General features: G+C 40.8%; 1 protein-coding gene across 3 annotated transcripts in view; it reads right to left on the reverse strand.

The window, feature by feature from the left end:
• mcoln2 (mucolipin TRP cation channel 2) overlaps positions 1-15,967 on the reverse strand; it is an 80,117-nt gene extending 64,150 nt beyond the window's left edge. For 2 of the 3 annotated variants that reach the window (XM_029677070.2, XM_029677067.2), the window contains exons 1-5: positions 15,689-15,812; positions 14,816-14,969; positions 14,185-14,358; positions 13,451-13,604; positions 12,742-12,820 (exon numbers count right to left, since the gene is read on the reverse strand). In XM_029677070.2, the coding sequence (XP_029532930.1) occupies positions 12,742-12,820; positions 13,451-13,604; positions 14,185-14,358; positions 14,816-14,969; positions 15,689-15,741 (614 nt within the window). In that variant the 5' untranslated portion in view covers positions 15,742-15,812. The other variant, XM_029677068.2, reaches the window with a different exon arrangement.
• Between the last annotated feature and the right edge of the window lie 2,048 nt (positions 15,968-18,015).

Below are 18,015 nucleotides of genomic sequence, written 5' to 3' on the forward strand. Positions count from 1 at the left end.
TCAACCCCAAGACAGTCGTGAAGAGGGCACGACAAAGCCTATTCCCCCTCAGGAGACTAAAAAGATTTTGCGTTGGACCCCAGAGCCTCAAAAAGTTCTACAGCTGCATCACTGCCTGGTATGGCAACAGTTCGGCCTCTGACCGCAAGGCACTACTGCCCAGTACATCAATTGGGCCAAGCTTCCTGCCATCTGGCTTGTATACCAGGCAGTGTCAGAGGAATTCCCCCAAAATTACCTCAACTAACCTGTAACCCTGCACATTGACTCGGTACCTGTATCCCCTCTCTATAGCTTCATTGTTATTTTGTTACATTTGCTATTTTTTTTACTTTTCTTTTATTTGGTAAATATTTTCTTTACTTTCTTGAACTGTTGGTTAAGGGCTTGTAAGTAAGCATTTCACTGTTGTATTTGACGCATGTGACAATTAAAATTTGATTTGAGTAGGCGTTCTTTCTAACTTTGTGGCTGTGGTAACTAGTGACGACCCCGTCAGAGTATGTTAATAAAGTACAAGAAGTTTCCAAACCACAGATGATGAAAATATGTCGTTTTCTGTTATGGCTTTATGGGACAGCTAGCAACTTTTTAACAATTATCCATTTCAATAAGCGAGTACTACTTTAATTGTAATGTTCAATAATACACATTGGCTGTTAGGCAAATTCTATTATGACTTTTGCCTCCTAGTTAAGTTTGTGATAGTAATGATGTTTATGATAATTGTTATTATTATTATTATTATTATTATTATTAGGTGGCGGTGGCTAGCTACTCGTGGTACTGTATCTTCAACCTAGCCTTAGCTTTTAGCTTGCTACCTAGCTAGCTGTTCTGCAGTGCAACTTGGCTTGCTATAAAGTTAAAGGATCAAGTTGAGGAAAAAGTAAATAAATATTTTATTAGCAACGAAACAATATATTTATCCTGTCTTGAATGAAAAGGTAATATTTTGCAATCTCCCAAACATAAATGTCCATTCAGTAGAGTGGCAAGACTCCGTGAAGATGACGTCTAGTGCAATGAAATAGAGCACAATCTGTTCAGGGCATAAACAGACCAGCTAGCTTGCACATATTACTGAAATGTAATGGAAGAAAGCTCTCACAAATGTTGTATATCAAATTAAGTAAAACATATTCACTTTTAAGATCTTGCACAAAATATACCCTTGTAATCACTAGTCTAAATTTATGGACTTCGATGACAAATACATTTTTTGAGATAAAGGGGAAACTCCTTTATGAGTGCTATTTTGGAGTGAGCTAAGTAATTACACTACTATTCAAAAGTTCGGGGTGACTTAGAAATGTCCATTAAAATAACATCAAATTGATCAGAAATACAGTGTAGACATTGTAGCTGGAAACGGCAGATTTTTAATAGAATATCGACATGGGCGTACAGAGGCCCATTATCAGCAACAATCACTCCTGTGTTCCAATGGCACGTTGTGTTAGCTAATCTAAATTTATAATTTTAAAATGCTAATTGATCATTAGAAAACTCTTTTGCAATTATGTTTCCTTAGCTGAAAACTGTTGTCCTGATTTAAAGAAGCAATGAAACTGGGCTTTAGACTAGTTGAGTATCTGGAGCCTCAGCATTTGTGGGTTTGATTACAGGCACAAAATGGCCAGAAACAAAGCACTTTCTTCTGAAACTCTAACTATTCTTGTTCTGAGAAATGAAGGCTATTCCATGCGAAAACTGCCAAGAAACTGAAGATATACTCTACCACCTTCACATAACAGCGCAAACTGGCTCTAACCAGAATAGAAAGAGGAATGGGAGACCCCAGTGCACATCTAAGCAAGAGGACAAGTACATTAGAGTGACTAGTTTGAGAATCAGACACCTCATAAGTCCTCAATTAGTCTCAACATCAACAGTTGAGGCAACTCCGGGATGCAGGCCTTCTAGGCAGAGTTCCTCTGTCCAGTGTCTGTGTTCTTTTGCTTATCTTAATCTTTCTTTTCATTGGCCAGTCTGAGATTTGTATTTTTCTTTACAACTCTGCATAGAAGGCCAGGATCCCTGAGTCGCCTCTTCACTGTTGACGTTGAGACGTGTTTTTTCGGGTACTATTTAATGAAGCTTCCAGATCCAAAATACTTGCAATATATACTTGAAGTCAAATATTTAATAAAAGCATTGTATTCTTACAACTGTATCATCTGTATACAGTTGTAACCCCTGACCATTTTCTGTTTATTTTATTTGAGGTACTGAGTTAACGTGCACTAATGTGATTAGCATGACGTAAGTAACAGCACACATTTCCAGGACATAGACATATCAAATATGGGCAAAATGCTTAAATTATCGTTAATCTAACTGCACTGACCCATATTTACAGTAGCTATTACAGTCAAAAAACACCATGTTTGAGGAGAGTACACAACAAAAAACTTGTATCACGGCAACTGGTTTGATACATTCATCTCTGAAGGTAAATCATGTACTTACATTCAAAAGTGTTGCTCTGATTTGTCATACTGAGGGTCCCAGAGATAAAATGTAGCATAGTTTTTTTTTATTAATTCAATTTTTATATTCAAACGTAGGAACTGGGTTCTACAGTTTGAACCCCTGCTGTGCTGGACTTTCTCTTATTTTTGTTTGTATTATCTTTTACCAGATCAAATGTGTTATAGTCTCCTACATTAATTTCATAATTCAACAAACTTCGGTGTTTCCTTTCAAATGGAATATGCATATCCTTGCTTCAGGTCCTGAGCTACGGGCAGTTACATTTGGTTTGTCATTTGAGACAAACATTTAAAAAAGGGGTCTTAATAGAGATAGGGGGCAGCATTTCCACTTTTGGATAAATAGCGTGCACAATTTCAACTTCCTGCTACTCATGCCAGAAATATATTCTATGCATATGATTAGTAGGTGTGGATAGAAAACACTCTGAAGTTTCTAAAACTGGTTCAATCATGTCTGTGACTATAACATAATTTATGTAGCAGGCAAAACCCCAAGGAAAAACTGTTCAGAATAAAAACATGTTTTTCCTCAGACCGTTCCCTCGGTGTCTTTGCCAAGGGAAATTAGATGGCGACCATTTTACAGTTCCTACGACTTCCACAGGATGTCACCAGTCTTTGGAATTAGGTTGAAGTTAATCATTGGTGAAACGAAGAAGAGGCACATCCTGGAACAATGTTACACTGTTGATAGTTACGCAAGAGGGAAAAAGGAGCATGTTTTGTTTAATTTCTCTATCGAATACAGTTTGCCCCGTCTACAATTTGATCGATTATTAACGTTTAAAAATACCTAAAGTTGTATTACAAAAGTAGTTTGAAATATTTTGGCAAAGTTTATAGGCAACTTTTGAAATGTTTTGGAGTGACGTTGTGTTTTGGAAAGCTGTTTTTTTACCGGATCAAACCTGCTTTATAAATGGACATTTTGGGTATACATGGACGGAATTAATCGGAAAAAATGATCAATTTTGATGTTTATGGGACATATTGGAGTGCCAACAAAGAAGCTCGTCAAAGGTAATGCATGTTTTATATTTTATTTCAGCGTTTTGTGTAGCGCCGGCTACGCTAATTATTTTGTTTACAACTCATTCAGGTGGTTCCGGGGGGTGCATGCAATCAGATAATAGCTTCTCATGCTTTCGCCGAAAAGCATTTTTAAAATCTGACATGTTGGCTGGATTCACAACGAGTGTAGCTTTAATTGAATACCCTGCATGTGTGATTTAATGAAAGTTTGAGTTTTATCGCGTTTTATTTGAATTTGGCACTATGCATTTCCCAAGGCTATTGGCCACTTGAGACGCTAGCTTCTCACTATCCCTAAGAGGTTTTAAGAGGTTTTAACTTTTAAAACTGTTGTCACTGGCAATTCATGTGTAGTGATTTGTACATCTTATTTTGGTTTATTTGCTTTACTTTAATGATATTATGTTTAAGAATAAAATATACTTGTAGTGATGTCCTATGTTTATTTTTTATTGTATTGTAATTAAAAATCATTTAAATATATCAAATATCAGCTAAATATCATTATTTTCTAATCTATTTTTGGGTTAATCGTTTGTTTCCTCTAAATACTTTATGCATGCTTATGGTGTTATAGCGATTCACTTTTCACACGTTGAAAATGTTTATTTACTCCATTGCTATGGTCACCGGCGGTTGTTGTCCTCGTGTGGAGGCATGAGCCGCTTTGACTATATGTGGTAATTACCAGTTGTAAAGTCGTACATAGTCCGAGTTGAAATTCACATAATAAAGAATTGCCCTCGATCAAATCAAAGTGTATTTGTCACTTGCGCAGAATACAACAGGTGTAGACCTTACAGTGAAATGCTTTCTTACAGGCTCTAACCAATAGTGTGAAAAAAGGTGTGTGTGTGTAAGTAAGTAAAGACATAAAACAACAGTAAAAAGACATTTGAAAATAACAGTAGCAAGGCTATATACAGACACCGGTTAGTCAGGCTTATTGAGGTAGTATGTACATGTAGGTACATATGTAGGGGGTGGGGAGGAGGGTCACACAATGCAAATAGTCCAGGTTCAGGAGACTTCTGGCTTGGGGGTAAAATGTGTTGAGAATCCTTTTTGACCTGGCATTCCGGTACCACTTGCCATGTGGTAGTAGAGAGAACAGTCAAATTGTATTTGAATTTGTCACATACACATGGTTAGCAGGCCCCCTTTTAAAGACCCTCGTGGTCACCCTTTTCTGTTGCAAGTTAGAATAGTAGAATACATTAGTTGCAATTTCGAAATTTGGTTGTGCATTAGCAGTTCTGTTATTATGTCAGTCATTGATGAAAAAAAAGTAACTCAATTATTCCATACCCGCTAACCTTTTTCAGATTGGTAAATTAGTCTAGCAACCAGCTACTGTATCTAAATTTAGTAATCATAGTCGAATTACCAGCCTGGGGGATCCCCATTGGTTTTGTTATTCAGTCTCACTCAGATATCATTAAAAACTGCAAACATTTCTCTCCACCCTATGGCAAAATGTGTAGAAAAGCAGGAATTTAGCTGGAAAACAGCACATTTTCCTCTCATCCCCATGGAAAAAGTAGTAGAATTGCATGAAATTAGTTATAAAATACAGTGCCTTGCAAAAGTATTCATCCCCCTCAGGGTTTTTCCTATTTTATTGCATTACAAACTAATTTTAATAATAATAAACTACTTTTCAGGGAAGCTAGAAACCAATATACACAGGCAGTTAGAAAAGCCAAGGCTAGCTTTTTCAAGCAGAAATTTGCTGCAACAAACTCAAAGCCGGGCTAGACAATCTGGACCCTTTCTTTCTAAAATGACCTGCCGGAATTGTTGCCACACATATTACTAGCCTGTTCAACCCCTTTCGTGTCGTCTGAGATTCCCAAAGATTGTAAAGCAGCTGCGGTCATCCCCCTCTTCAAAGGGGGGGACACTCTTGACCCAAACTGCTACAGACCTATATCTATCCTACCCTGCCTTTCTAAGGTCTTCGAAAGCCAAGTCAAAAAACAGATTACCAACCGTTTCGAATCCCACCATACCTTCTCCGCTATGCAATCTGGTTTCAGAGCTGGTCATGGGTGCACCTCAGCCACGGTGCTAAATGATACCTTAACTGCCATCGATAAGAAACAATACTGTGCAGCCGTATTCATTGACCTGGCCAAGGCCTTCGACTCTGTCAATCACCACATCCTCATCGGCAGACTAAACAGCCTTGGTTTCTCAAATGATTGCCTCGCCTGGTTCACCAACTAATCCTCTGAGTTCAGTGTGTCAAATCGGAGGGCCTGTTTTCCGGGCCTCTGGCAGTCTCTATGGGGGTGCCACAGGGTTCAATTCTTGTACCGACTCTCTTCTCTGTATACATCAATGATGTCGCTCTTGCTGCTGGTGAGTCTCTGACCTACCTCTACGCAGACGACACCATTCTGTATACTTCTGGCCCTTCTTTGGACACTTAACAACCCTCCAGACGAGCTTCAATGCCATACAACACTAGTTCCGTGGCCTCCAACTGCTCTTAATTGAAAGTAAAACTAAATGTATGCTCTTCAACCGATCATTGAACGCACCAGCCTGTCCGTCTAGCATCACTACTCTGGACGGTTCTGACTTAGAATATGTGGACAACTACAAATACCTAGGTGTATGGTTGGACTGTAAACTCTCCTTCCAGACTCACATCAAACAATCCAAAGTTAAATCTAGAATTGGCTTCCTATTTCGCAACAAAGCATCCTTCACTCATGCTGCCAAACATACCCTTTTAAAACTGACCATCCTACCGATCCTCGACTTCGGCGAAGTCATTTACAAAACAGCCTCCAATACCCTACTCAATCAGTTGGAACCAGTCTATCACAGTGCCATCCATTTTGTCACCAAAGCCCCATATACTACTCACCACTGCTATCTGTACGCTCTCGTTGGCTGGCCGTCTCTTCATACTCATAGCCAAACCCACTGGCTCCAGGTAATCTACAAGACCATGCTAGGAAAAGTTCCCCCTTATCTCAGCTCGCTGGTCACCATAGCAGCACCCACCTGTAGCACGCGCTCGACAGTTATATCTCTCTGGTCACCCCCCAAAACCCATTCTTCCTTTGGCCACCTCTCCTTCCAGTTCTCCGCTGCCAATGACTGGAACGAACTACAAATCTCTAACTGGAAACACTTATCTCCCTCACTAGCTTTAAGCACCAGCTGTCAGAGCAGCTCACAGATTACTGCACCTGTACATAGCCCATCTATAATTTAGCCAAAACAACTACCTCTCCCCTACAGTATTTATTTATTTTGCTCCTTTGCACCCCATTATTTCTATCTCTACCTTGCACATTCCACTGCAAATCTACCATTCGTGTTATTCTTTCTATATTGTATTTACTTTGCCAACATGGCATTTCTTTGCCTTTACCTCCCTTATCTCAGCTCATTTGCTCACATTGTATATAGACTTATTTTTTCTACTGTATTATTGACTGTATGTTTGTTTTACTCCATGTGTAACTCTGTGTTGTTGTTTGTGTCGAAGTGCTTTGCTTTATCTTGGCCAGGTCGCAATTGTAAATGAGAACTTGTTCTCAACATGCCTACCTGGTTAAATAAAGGTGAAATTAATTTTTTTTTAAATATATTTTTTATTTGGCCTTCATGTAATGAAAGTGTCACCATGAAGACCAAAGAGCTCTCCAAACAGGTCAGGGGCAAGGTTGTAGAGAAGTACAGATCAGGGTTGGGTTCTAAAAATAATGTATCTGAAACTTTGATCATCCCACAGAGCACCATTAAATCCATTATTAATAAATGGAAAGAATGTGGCCCCACTACAAACCTGCCATGAGAGGGCCGCCCACCAAAACTCACGGACCAGGCAAGGAGGGCTTAATCAGAGGCAACAAAGAGACCAAGATACCCCTGAAGGACCTGCAAAGCGCCACAGCGGAGATTGGAGCATCTGTGCATAGGACTACTTTAAGCCATAAACTCCACAGAGCTGGGTTTTACAGAAGAGTGGCCCATAAAAGCCATTGTTTAAAGAAAGAAATAAGCAAACCCATTTAGTGTTCACCAAAAGATATGTGGGAGACTCCCCAAACATACAGAAGAAGGTACTTTGGTCAGATGAAACTAAAATGTAGCTTTTTGGCCATCAAGGAAAACACTATGTCTGGCGCGAACCCAACATCTCTCATCACCCCAAGAACCCCATCCCCATAGTGAATCCAACTGAGAAAATGTGGTATGACTTAAATATTGCTTTACACTATTGGACCTCATGCAACTTGAAGGAGCTGGAGCAGTTTTGACTTGGAGAATGGGCAAAAATCCCAGTGGCTAGATGTGGCAAGTTTATAGAGACATACCCCAAAAGACGTGCAGCTGTAATTGCTGCAAAAGCCGGCTATACAAAGTATTGACTTGGGGGGTGAATAGTTATGCACGTTCAAGTTCTGTTTTTTTGTCTGATTTCTGGTTTGTTTCACAATAAAAAATATTTTGCGTCTTCAAAGTGGTAAGCATGTTGTGTAAATCAAAGATGCTAACCTCCCCCCAATTTTTTTTAAATTCCATGTTTTGTGGCACAAAATGTATTCTAAAACAAAAAAAATAATTATTCACTGTCAAGACAGGTGATGCTAAAAATGCAATGTGGTGGGGAATGCTCATTTCGGTATGCAGACTTGTGGCTCCCACTCCCATCGAGGTTGCCCATCTCTGACCTAGAACACCAAACTCCAATGTAAACCGCAAAAAGTAGGCTACGATTTTGTTAGATCGTGAAATGCACATTCAAAAACATTTTTACCTGGACAAATTATTAGATCACCTGCAAAAAATGTATCATTTATATTTAACACTCTGCAAAAAATAGAGTGGATGAGAATGTATGTGCTCTCCCGACTAATTATTGTTTCTGCAGTGATAATTGTTGTTTTGCGCTCCAAAATCAGTAGCACTATGCATATCAGGGAGTCAAATTGCAGTCACGAAAACGCCGAAAAATATTCCAAATTAGCTCCATAATATCGACAGAAACATGTCAAACGTGGTTTATAATCAATCCCCAAGGTGTTTTTCAAATATCTATTCGATAATATATCCACCGGGACAATTGGTTTTTCAGTAGGACCGATTGGAATAATGGCCACCTCTGTATTTTACACGAGAATCACTCTGAGAGCATCAGGTGACCACTTGCGCAATGTAGCCACTTACGGGTATTCTTCAACATAAATGCGTAAAACTACGTCACAATGCTGTAGACACCTTGGTGAATATGGAGAAAAAGTCATCTGGTTGATAGCCCATTCACTGCTCAATAGGGACGCATTGGAACGCAGCGCTTTCAAAACATGAGGCACTTCCGGATTGGATTTTTCTCAGGCTTTCGCCTGCAATATCAGTTCTGTTATACTCACAGACAATATTTTTACAGTTTTGGAAACTTTAGAGTGTTTTCTATCCCAAGCTGTCAATTATATGCATATTCTAGCATCTTGTTCTGACAAAATATCCCGTTTACTACAGGAACGTTATTTTTCCAAAAATTAAAATACTGCCCCCTAGTCACAAAAGGTTAAACGTTAATAATCTATCAAATTGAAGATGGGTCTATCTGTTTTCAATACAGAACAACAACAAACTGATGCTACTTTTCTAGTCTTGCCCAACTCTCAACAGTGTTACACTGTTTCAAGATGGCCGTACTCTTCATTTCACAAAGGAATAACCTCAACCATTTTCCAAAGACTGGTGACATCCAGTGGAAGCGGTAGGAACTGCAAACAAGTGCCTTAGAAATCCAGTTCCCCAATGAAACTCATTGAATAGACAGTGACCTCAGCTAAATATGGCTGCTAGAATCCTGACTAGAACCAAAAAATTTGATCATATTACTCCAGTGCTAGCCTCTCTACACTGGCTTCCTGTCAAAGCAAGGGCTGATTTCAAGGTTTTACTGCTAACCTACAAAGCATTACATGGGCTTGCTCCTACCTATCTCTCTGATTTGGTCCTGCCGTACATACCTACACGTACGCTACGGTCACAAGACGCAGGCCTCCTAATTGTCCCTAGAATTTCTAAGCAAACAGCTGGAGGCAGGGCTTTCTCCTATAGAGCTCAATTTTTATGGAACGGTCTGCCTATCCATGTCAGAGACGTGGTCTCAACCTTTAAGTCTTTACTGAAGACTCATCTCTTCAGTGGGTCATATGATTGAGTGTAGTCTGGCCCAGGAGTGGGAAGGTGAACGGAAAGGCTCTGGAGCAACGAACCGCCCTTGCTGTCCCTGCCTGGCCGGTTCCCCTCTTTCCACTGGGATTCTCTGCCTCTAACCCTATTACAGGGGCTGAGTCACTGGCTTACTGGGGCTCTCTCATGCCGTCCCTGGAAGGGGTGCGTCACCTGAGTGGGTTGATTCACAGATGTGGTCATCCTGTCTGGGTTGGCGCCCCCCCTTGGGTTGTGCCATGGCGGAGATTTTTGTGGGCTATACTCAGCCTTGTCTCAGGATGGTAAGTTGGTGGTTGAAGATATCCCTCTAGTGGTGTGGGGGCTGTGCTTTGGCAAAGTGGGTGGGGTTATATCCTTCCTGTTTGGCCCTGTCCGGGGGTGTCCTCGGATGGGGCCACAGTGTCTCCTGACCCCTCCTGTCTCAGCCTCCAGTATTTATGCTGCAGTAGTTTATGTGTCGGGGGGCTAGGGTCTGTTTGTTATATCTGGAGTACTTCTCCTGTCCTATTCGGTGTCCTGTGTGAATCTAAGTGTGCGTTCTCTAATTCTCTCCTTCTCTCTTTCTTTCTCTCTCTCGGAGGACCTGAGCCCTAGGACCATGCCCCAGGACAACCTGACATGATGACTCCTTGCTGTCCCCAGTCCACCTGACCGTGCTGCTGCTCCAGTTTCAACTGTTCTGCCTTATTATTATACGACCATGCTGGTCATTTATGAACATTTGAACATCTTGGCCATGTTCTGTTATAATCTCCACCCGGCACAGCCAGAAGTGGACTGGCCACCCCACATATGCTCTCTCTAATTCTCTCTTTCTTTCTCTCTCTCTCTCGGAGGACCTGAGCCCTAGGACCATGCGCCAGGACTACCTGACATGATGACTCCTTGCTGTCCCCAGTCCACCTGACCGTGCTGCTGCTCCAGTTTCAACTGTTCTGCCTTATTATTATACGACCATGCTGGTCATTTATGAACATTTGAACATCTTGGCCATGTTCTGTTATAATCTCCACCCGGCACAGCCAGAAGAGGACTGGCCACCCCACATAGCCTGGTTCCTCTCTAGGTTTCTTCCTAGGTTTTGGCCTTTCTAGGGAGTTTTTCCTAGCCACTGTGCTTCTACACCTGCATTGCTTGCTGTTTGGGGTTTTAGGCTGGGTTTCTGTACAGCACTTTGAGATATCAGCTGATGTACGAAGGGCTCTATAAATACATTTGATTTGATTTGTTGGCAATCACAGAGGTCAGACGTTTCTTGTAGTTTGCACACATCTCAGGAGGGATTTTGTCGCACTCCTCTTTGCAGATCTTCTCCAAGTCATTAAGGTTTCGAGGGTGGTGTTTGGCAAACTGAACCTTCAGCTCCCTCCACAGATTGTCTATGGGATTAAGGTCTGGAGACTGGCTAAGCCACTCCAGAACCTTAATGTGCTTCTTCTTGAGCCACTCCTTTGTTGCCCTGGCCGTGTGTTTTGGGTCATTGTCATTTTGGAATACCCATCCACGACCCATTTTCAATGCCCTGGCTGAGGGAAGGAGGTTCTCACCCAAGATTTGATGGTACATGGCCCCGTCCATTGTCCCTTTTATGTGTTGAAGTTGTCCCGTCCCCTTAGCAGAAAAACACCCCGCATAATTTTTCCACCGCCATGTTTGACGGTGGGGATGGTGTTCTTGGGGTCATAGGCAGCATTCCTTCTCCTCCAAACACGGTTGAGTTGAGTTGATGCCAAAGAGCTCCATTTTGATCTCATCTGACCACAACAATTTCACCCAGTTGTCCTCTGAATCATTCAGATGTTCATAGGCAAACTTCAGACGGGCATGTATATATGCTTTCTTGAGCAGGGGGACCTTGCGTGTGCTGCAGGATTTCAGTCCTTCACGGCGTAGTGTGTTATCAATTGTTTTCTTGGTGACTATGGTCCCAGCTGCCTTGAGATCATTGACAAGATCCTCCTGTGTAGTTCTGGACTGATACCTCGCCGTTCTCATGATCATTGCAAATCCACGAGGTGAGATCTTGCATGGAGCCCCAGGCTGAGGGAGATTGACAGTTCTTTGTATTTCTTCCATTTGCGAATAATCACACCAACTGTTGTCACCTTCTCACTAAGCTGCTTGGCGTTGGTCTTGTAGCCCATTCCAGCCTTGTGTAGGTCTACAATCTTGTCCCTGACATCCTTGGATAGATCTTTGGTCCTTGGAGAGATCTTTGGTCTTGGCCATGGTGGAGAGTTTGGAATCTGATTGATTGATTGCTTCTGTGGACAGATGTCTTTTATACAGGTAACACACTGAGATTACGAGCACTCCCTTTAAGAGTGTGCTTCTAATCTCAGCTCGTTACCTATATAAAAGGCACCTGGAAGCCAGAAATCTTTCTGATTGAGAGGGGTCAAATTTCCCTCATTAAAATGCAAATCAATTTATAACATTTTGACATGCGCTCTTCTGGATTTTTTCGTGTGTTATTCTGTCTCTCACTGTTCAAATAAACCTACCATTAAAATTATAGACTGATCATTTCTTTGTCAGTGGGCAAACATACAAAATCAGCAGGGAATCAAATACTTTTTTCCCTCACTGTATATATATAAAGCCTTAACAATTTTGATGACTGCTGCTATTCTAAGGAGGCATGTCTATTCATGGCCTTCCTATTTGCAACGTTATGAAATGTTTTTTTTGTACTGAACTTGCCTACGTGAACCCACTGAGCCATATGAGCCCCGCTCTGCCCATTTCCTGTCTATCTGGAACACTGAGGTATGAACAGTTAGGAAAGCCTCCGCAAATGAAAACAAATGGAGGGCGGGCCGACCCCAACCGGTTCCGTGTGCCGTGGCGAGGAGCTTTTCCAATGATCAGGGTTGTGTTCATTAGGCTTAAGAAACACTCACATATCCAATAAGAAACATGTTTTTTTTGTGTTGTATGGCCTAATGAACACAACCTAGTTGTCTGACCCAGTTGCCACCTGGCTCAGTAACTGTACCTGTAAAATTCCAGATTGAAAAAAGACACATTTTCTGCTTTCCACTGGCTCACGCTTGTTGGATCATGTGTCATACAAACTGCAAAAGATGAAAAGATTGGAAGAACTAATTAAACCATATGTAGGCCAATTGAAGTTGTTCCTTCTCTGAAGGATGACATCATCCTATGGAGGATGACATCATCCTCTATGAGGAAATAGCAAGCATATTTAAACAGTCTGTTTGATGTTTGAGGTGCAGGTTTGAAGTGCTTTTTCTCCAATTTATACTTTGGCCACAAATACGAGTATAGGCTGAGTCAACAACATTATTTAGGTATGAGTTAACAGAATATTAACTTTCAAAAGTAAGATTTTCACTGGACAGTTACTTTAAAACTGCAACATTTTCTCTCAGCCTCATGGCAAAAGTTGTAGAGTAGCAGAAAATTAGCTTTAAAAACAGCAACATATTATCTCATAGAATAGCATTTTAAACTGAAAATGTTTCTCTTCCCCATGGCAAAATGCAAGAAGTTACCCGTTTCATGTTTTTTCAAAATACCCCTCCATATACCCCTGAAAATAGGTATAATAAGTCATGTCAAACTATGTAGAATTGCAGGAAATACTCTTTAAAATGTCAATGAAATTGTCAGTGCACCCTCCCCGTCTCCTGTTCATCCTCCCAAATATCTACTCCACAATTTCGCCCTTGGAGTCCACTGACCTTTTTCTAACTGAGCATCAATGTCGTAGGCATCGTCCGAGGGTTCCACATTGCCTCTCTTGTAGTACTCCTTACAGATGACCAGAGGTAACAGTTTCCCATCCTCCTCAGCGTAACTGATAGGCCCCACAGAGAGGCGCCCCAACTGGCGGTACTGCAGGGAACAGAACACCATTCAAACACAAGTGCATTCTGCTCATTACCAGCTACTGTGTGTAATGCTATGTGTATGAGTCATAACTACTAATGAAATGTTGCACCAGCACCTTAAACAAAAAAGGACAATCAGACTCATAAAACAGTAAAAGGTGGCCTGGCTGGTCTAGCAGTAATGTCGCAGCCTGCAGCACACGTCTACGGTATCGGCGAAGAGAAAATCTGAGCTGCTGCCCTTTGACACAACCTCTGTTTTTCCCCACTGTCACCCTATATCTCTAAAATAAAATATTTGTTTTAAGAGTGAAATGCTTATGTGTGCAGCATTAGGCTATAACCATGACTCTGCAATATTGATAACCCAGGGGAAAATTGCCTGATGAGTGGCAGAGACCAATTTACTCGGCAAAAATACAGGAATGATTATGAAACCGATGATAGGCAAGGGAGAAAGCGACAGTAAGAAAGAGATTTGGGTTAGAGGAAAAGAGAAGGACAGTCAGGAGACTTGTTTAGATACTAGATCTGTACTCCTACTCTGAGATGCTTTATTATGAATATGGGACTTGGAGACTTGCCTGATCCAGCACATAGAACAGACTGTCATAGACGGCTTGTTGGGAGTAAAGAGCTACACTGTAATCGTCCTCATCAACTCCACTATAGTCCTTGAGGAACAGGTTCTTGAAGGTCATAGCATTCTCCTCCTTGTAGGAAACCACAAGCTGGTTGTTCAGTCCAAACAAGATAAGCTTAGTGGGAGAAGAAATACACAATTTAAAGGGATAGTATGATGCACTGAAAAGTGCTTCATCATGAAAACTTGATTGTTGACATGCACAATCTTTGGGAATCGTATCAACAATGAAATGATGAACAAAATACTAAAACAGCCTAATTTGTGCATTTGCCTTTCATATCACAACCATATCAAATTGTTATGTCACCAAATCAGTGTAAATTCACCTAATGATTTGTGAGAGTAAAAAAAATCCATAAGGGTTGATCGCATTCTTAAGCCTTGCTGCCAGTCTGTTATTTTATGCTCTACCGCCAACTCCTTATGCCATGCCAAACCAATTCCATAAGGAGTTGACAAGACAGCGAGCAGAAACAGACTAACAGCCAGAATAGCCATTCTTAGCAATTACCTTTGATAATTCCTAAAAAGAGAGAAACAGTTCTCATGATACACTTCTCAGACTATACCTGTGATGTGATCATGACGATTTTCAGAATCTGCACCCCCAGTTTCCATGGTAACTGGCGTCTGGCCCTGTATTTCTCACAAGGGCTCATGAAGTAGTATTTTAGATCATCGCGAAGAATTTCCTCCTTGATTATGCCTTGGCTCATTGTGGAACTAAAAGAAACAACCCAATACTCATTGTTATTAGGCTAAATAGGTATTAAATATTATTATAGCAACTAAAATGATTGGGAACAACTTGAGGTAAAAACTATCAACTTGAATTCAAATTAATATGATTGAGCTGTATGACATCTTTTGGCCAATAAAATTACTTACAGGAATACAAGATAAAACATATAATCTCTTTTGACAAGTTCCTTTAAGTGTTTCCCAATAGCCGTGTTTTCCCCTTTTCAAATGGGACGGACACAGGAGTTCAAATTGAAAGAGAAGTAACAGTTTGAATAGGCAATTTCAGTCAGTTTAGAAAAAAGGCTATTTTCCACCAGACTCCTTCCATAAATGCACAAATAAATGTACTACATGTAGCACTCCCTGTACTGAACACTCCTTGTACTGACCAGTGACTGCATTCATGTGGGGAAAAGTTCAAGGTTAACTCACTGCACTGAAAATATTTGCACTAGTGTTGACTAGTATGAAGCTTTCGTTGTGACAACGTGAGGTGTTTTGTAAGTCATTTCAGCATATTGTTTTGTAGTTGTACAGTGTAATTTTACAGCTAAGACATACATTCACTGCACTTAAGTTGAATGACATTTTCTACCAACATCATGTTAGGCTTATTGATTTTGAGAGTTCCTGAATGTCTCAACTCGTATGAAAAGTTCAAAAATAATATTTGACAACTTCTTGTAAAAACTACTCACCCAAGCGGCCCAACTGACTCACTCCCGTCATGATACTGGACTAACAATTCCATAATGATAAGATATGTTTGATTTGTTAATTATCATATCACAGAGCAGCATAATAGAAGTTACAATGTGTGTCACTCACATGAATCGTGGCTGGTGTACTACACACAGGCATCAGATATCCAATCCAAAGTTGAATTCAGCTTGTTGATACTGTAGTGTATTGTACTGTGATTTGCCAAGTACCTCAACTCCTCCACAGAGTTGAGCGCAGACTAGAGTTAATCACATACCAATGACTGACTCATTGGTGTTATAAGATTGGCAAATCAGGGAATGGTCATGGGCCAATTCAATCTCAACAAGGAAACAGTCGGTAGTTGTATTTGATTAACATTTTATTAAAAAGTATGGATTTCACCAAACAAACAAAGGCATGCAGAGGAAAAACATAGATACACGGTAAAGGGTTAAATAAAGTTACGTTTAAAAAAAAACACTCGATTGGTGGCACATTTATCCGCAAATGTTCGAAATACAGGACAAAGAGCATTGATAAGCCAACCTTTAACAGCCAATCATGAAATAAATCATGATTTTGAATGTAACATGAAGAATAATAAAATATTTTAATGTCAAATAATGATTTCCTTTCAGCAGTAGAAATAATTGAGATGATTTGTTACATTAGGATTTTGAATGTAACACGATCCTGGACTTCCTGACGGCCGCCCCCAGGTGGTAAGAGTAGGCAACACGTCTGCCACGCTGAGCCTTAACACTGAGGCCCATCAGGGGTGTGTACCTAGACCACTCCTGTATGCCGTGTTCACCCACGACTGCCTGGCTAAACACGACTCCAACACCATCATTAAGCTTGCTGGCTAGACAGTGGTAGGCCTGATCACCGACAATGATGAGACGGCCTATAGGGAGGAGGTCAGAGAACTGGCAGTGTGGTGCCAGGACAACAACCTCTCCCTCAGTGTGAGCAAGACTAAGGAGCTGATCATGGACTACAGGGAAAGGCGGGCCGAACAGGCCCGCATTAACATCGACGGGGCTGTAGTGGAGCGGGTCGAGTGTTAAGTTCCTTGGTGTCCACATCACCAACGAACTGTCATGGTCCAAACAAACCAAGACAGTCATGAAGAGGGCACAACAAAACCTTTTCCCCCTAAGGAGACTAGAAAGATATGTCGTGGGCCCCCAGATCCTCAAAAGGTTCTACAACTGCACCAGAGAGCATCCTGACCGGTTGCATCACCGCCTGGTATGGCAACTGCTCGGCATCTGACCATAAGGCGCTACAGAGGGTAGTGTGAATGGCCCAGTACATCACTGGTGCCAAGCTTCCTGCCATCCAGGACCTATATAATAGGCTGTATCAGAGGAAAGCCCATTAAATTGTCAGAGACTCCAGTAACCCAAGTTATAGACCGTTTTCTCTACTACCACATGGCAAGAGGTACCAGAGTTCCAAGTCTAGGACCAAGAGGCTCCTCAACAGTTTCTACCCCCAAGCCATAAATAAGACTGCTGAAAAATTTACAAAATCGCCACCGGACAATTTACATTGACCCCCCCTCTGTTGTACATTGCTGCTACTCGCTGTTTATTATCTATGCATAGTCACCCCCACCTACATGTACAAATGATCTCAAATAACCTGTACATTGACTCGGTACCGGTGCCCCCTGTATATAACCTCATTACTGTTATTCTTATTGCGCTACTTTTATAATTACTTTACTTGGTAAATATGTTCTTAACTATAATTATCTATAATTTATCTTATCTATAATTTAGCCCAAACAACTACCTCTTTCCCTACTGTATTTCTTTTTTTATTTAGCTCCTTTGCACCCCATTATTTCTATCTCTACTTTGCACATTCGTCCACTGTAAATCAACCATTCCAGTGTTTTACTTGCTATATTGTATTTACTTCGCCACCATGACCTTTTTTTGCCTTTACCTCCCTTATCTCAACTCACTTGCTCACATTGTATATAGACTTATTTTTCTACTGTATTATTGACTGTATGTTTGTTTTACTCCATGTGTAACTCTGTGTTGTTGTATGTGTTGAACTGCTTTGCTTTATCTTGGCCAGGTCGCATTTGTAAATGAGAACTTGTTCTCAACTTGCCTACCTGATTAATTAAATAAAGGTGAAATAAATAAAATAAATAAACAAACTCTTCTTGAACTGCACTGTTAGTTATGGGCTTGTAATTAAGCATTTCACGGCGATTTCAGTCCGTTTGACAAATAAAGTTAGATTTTATTATTTACTCTGTCTAATATCTCAAAACACATGGATTTCCTCTCATCCC

Source organism: Oncorhynchus nerka, linkage group LG13, assembly GCF_034236695.1.
Source record: "Oncorhynchus nerka isolate Pitt River linkage group LG13, Oner_Uvic_2.0, whole genome shotgun sequence".
NCBI lineage: Eukaryota > Metazoa > Chordata > Actinopteri > Salmoniformes > Salmonidae > Oncorhynchus > Oncorhynchus nerka.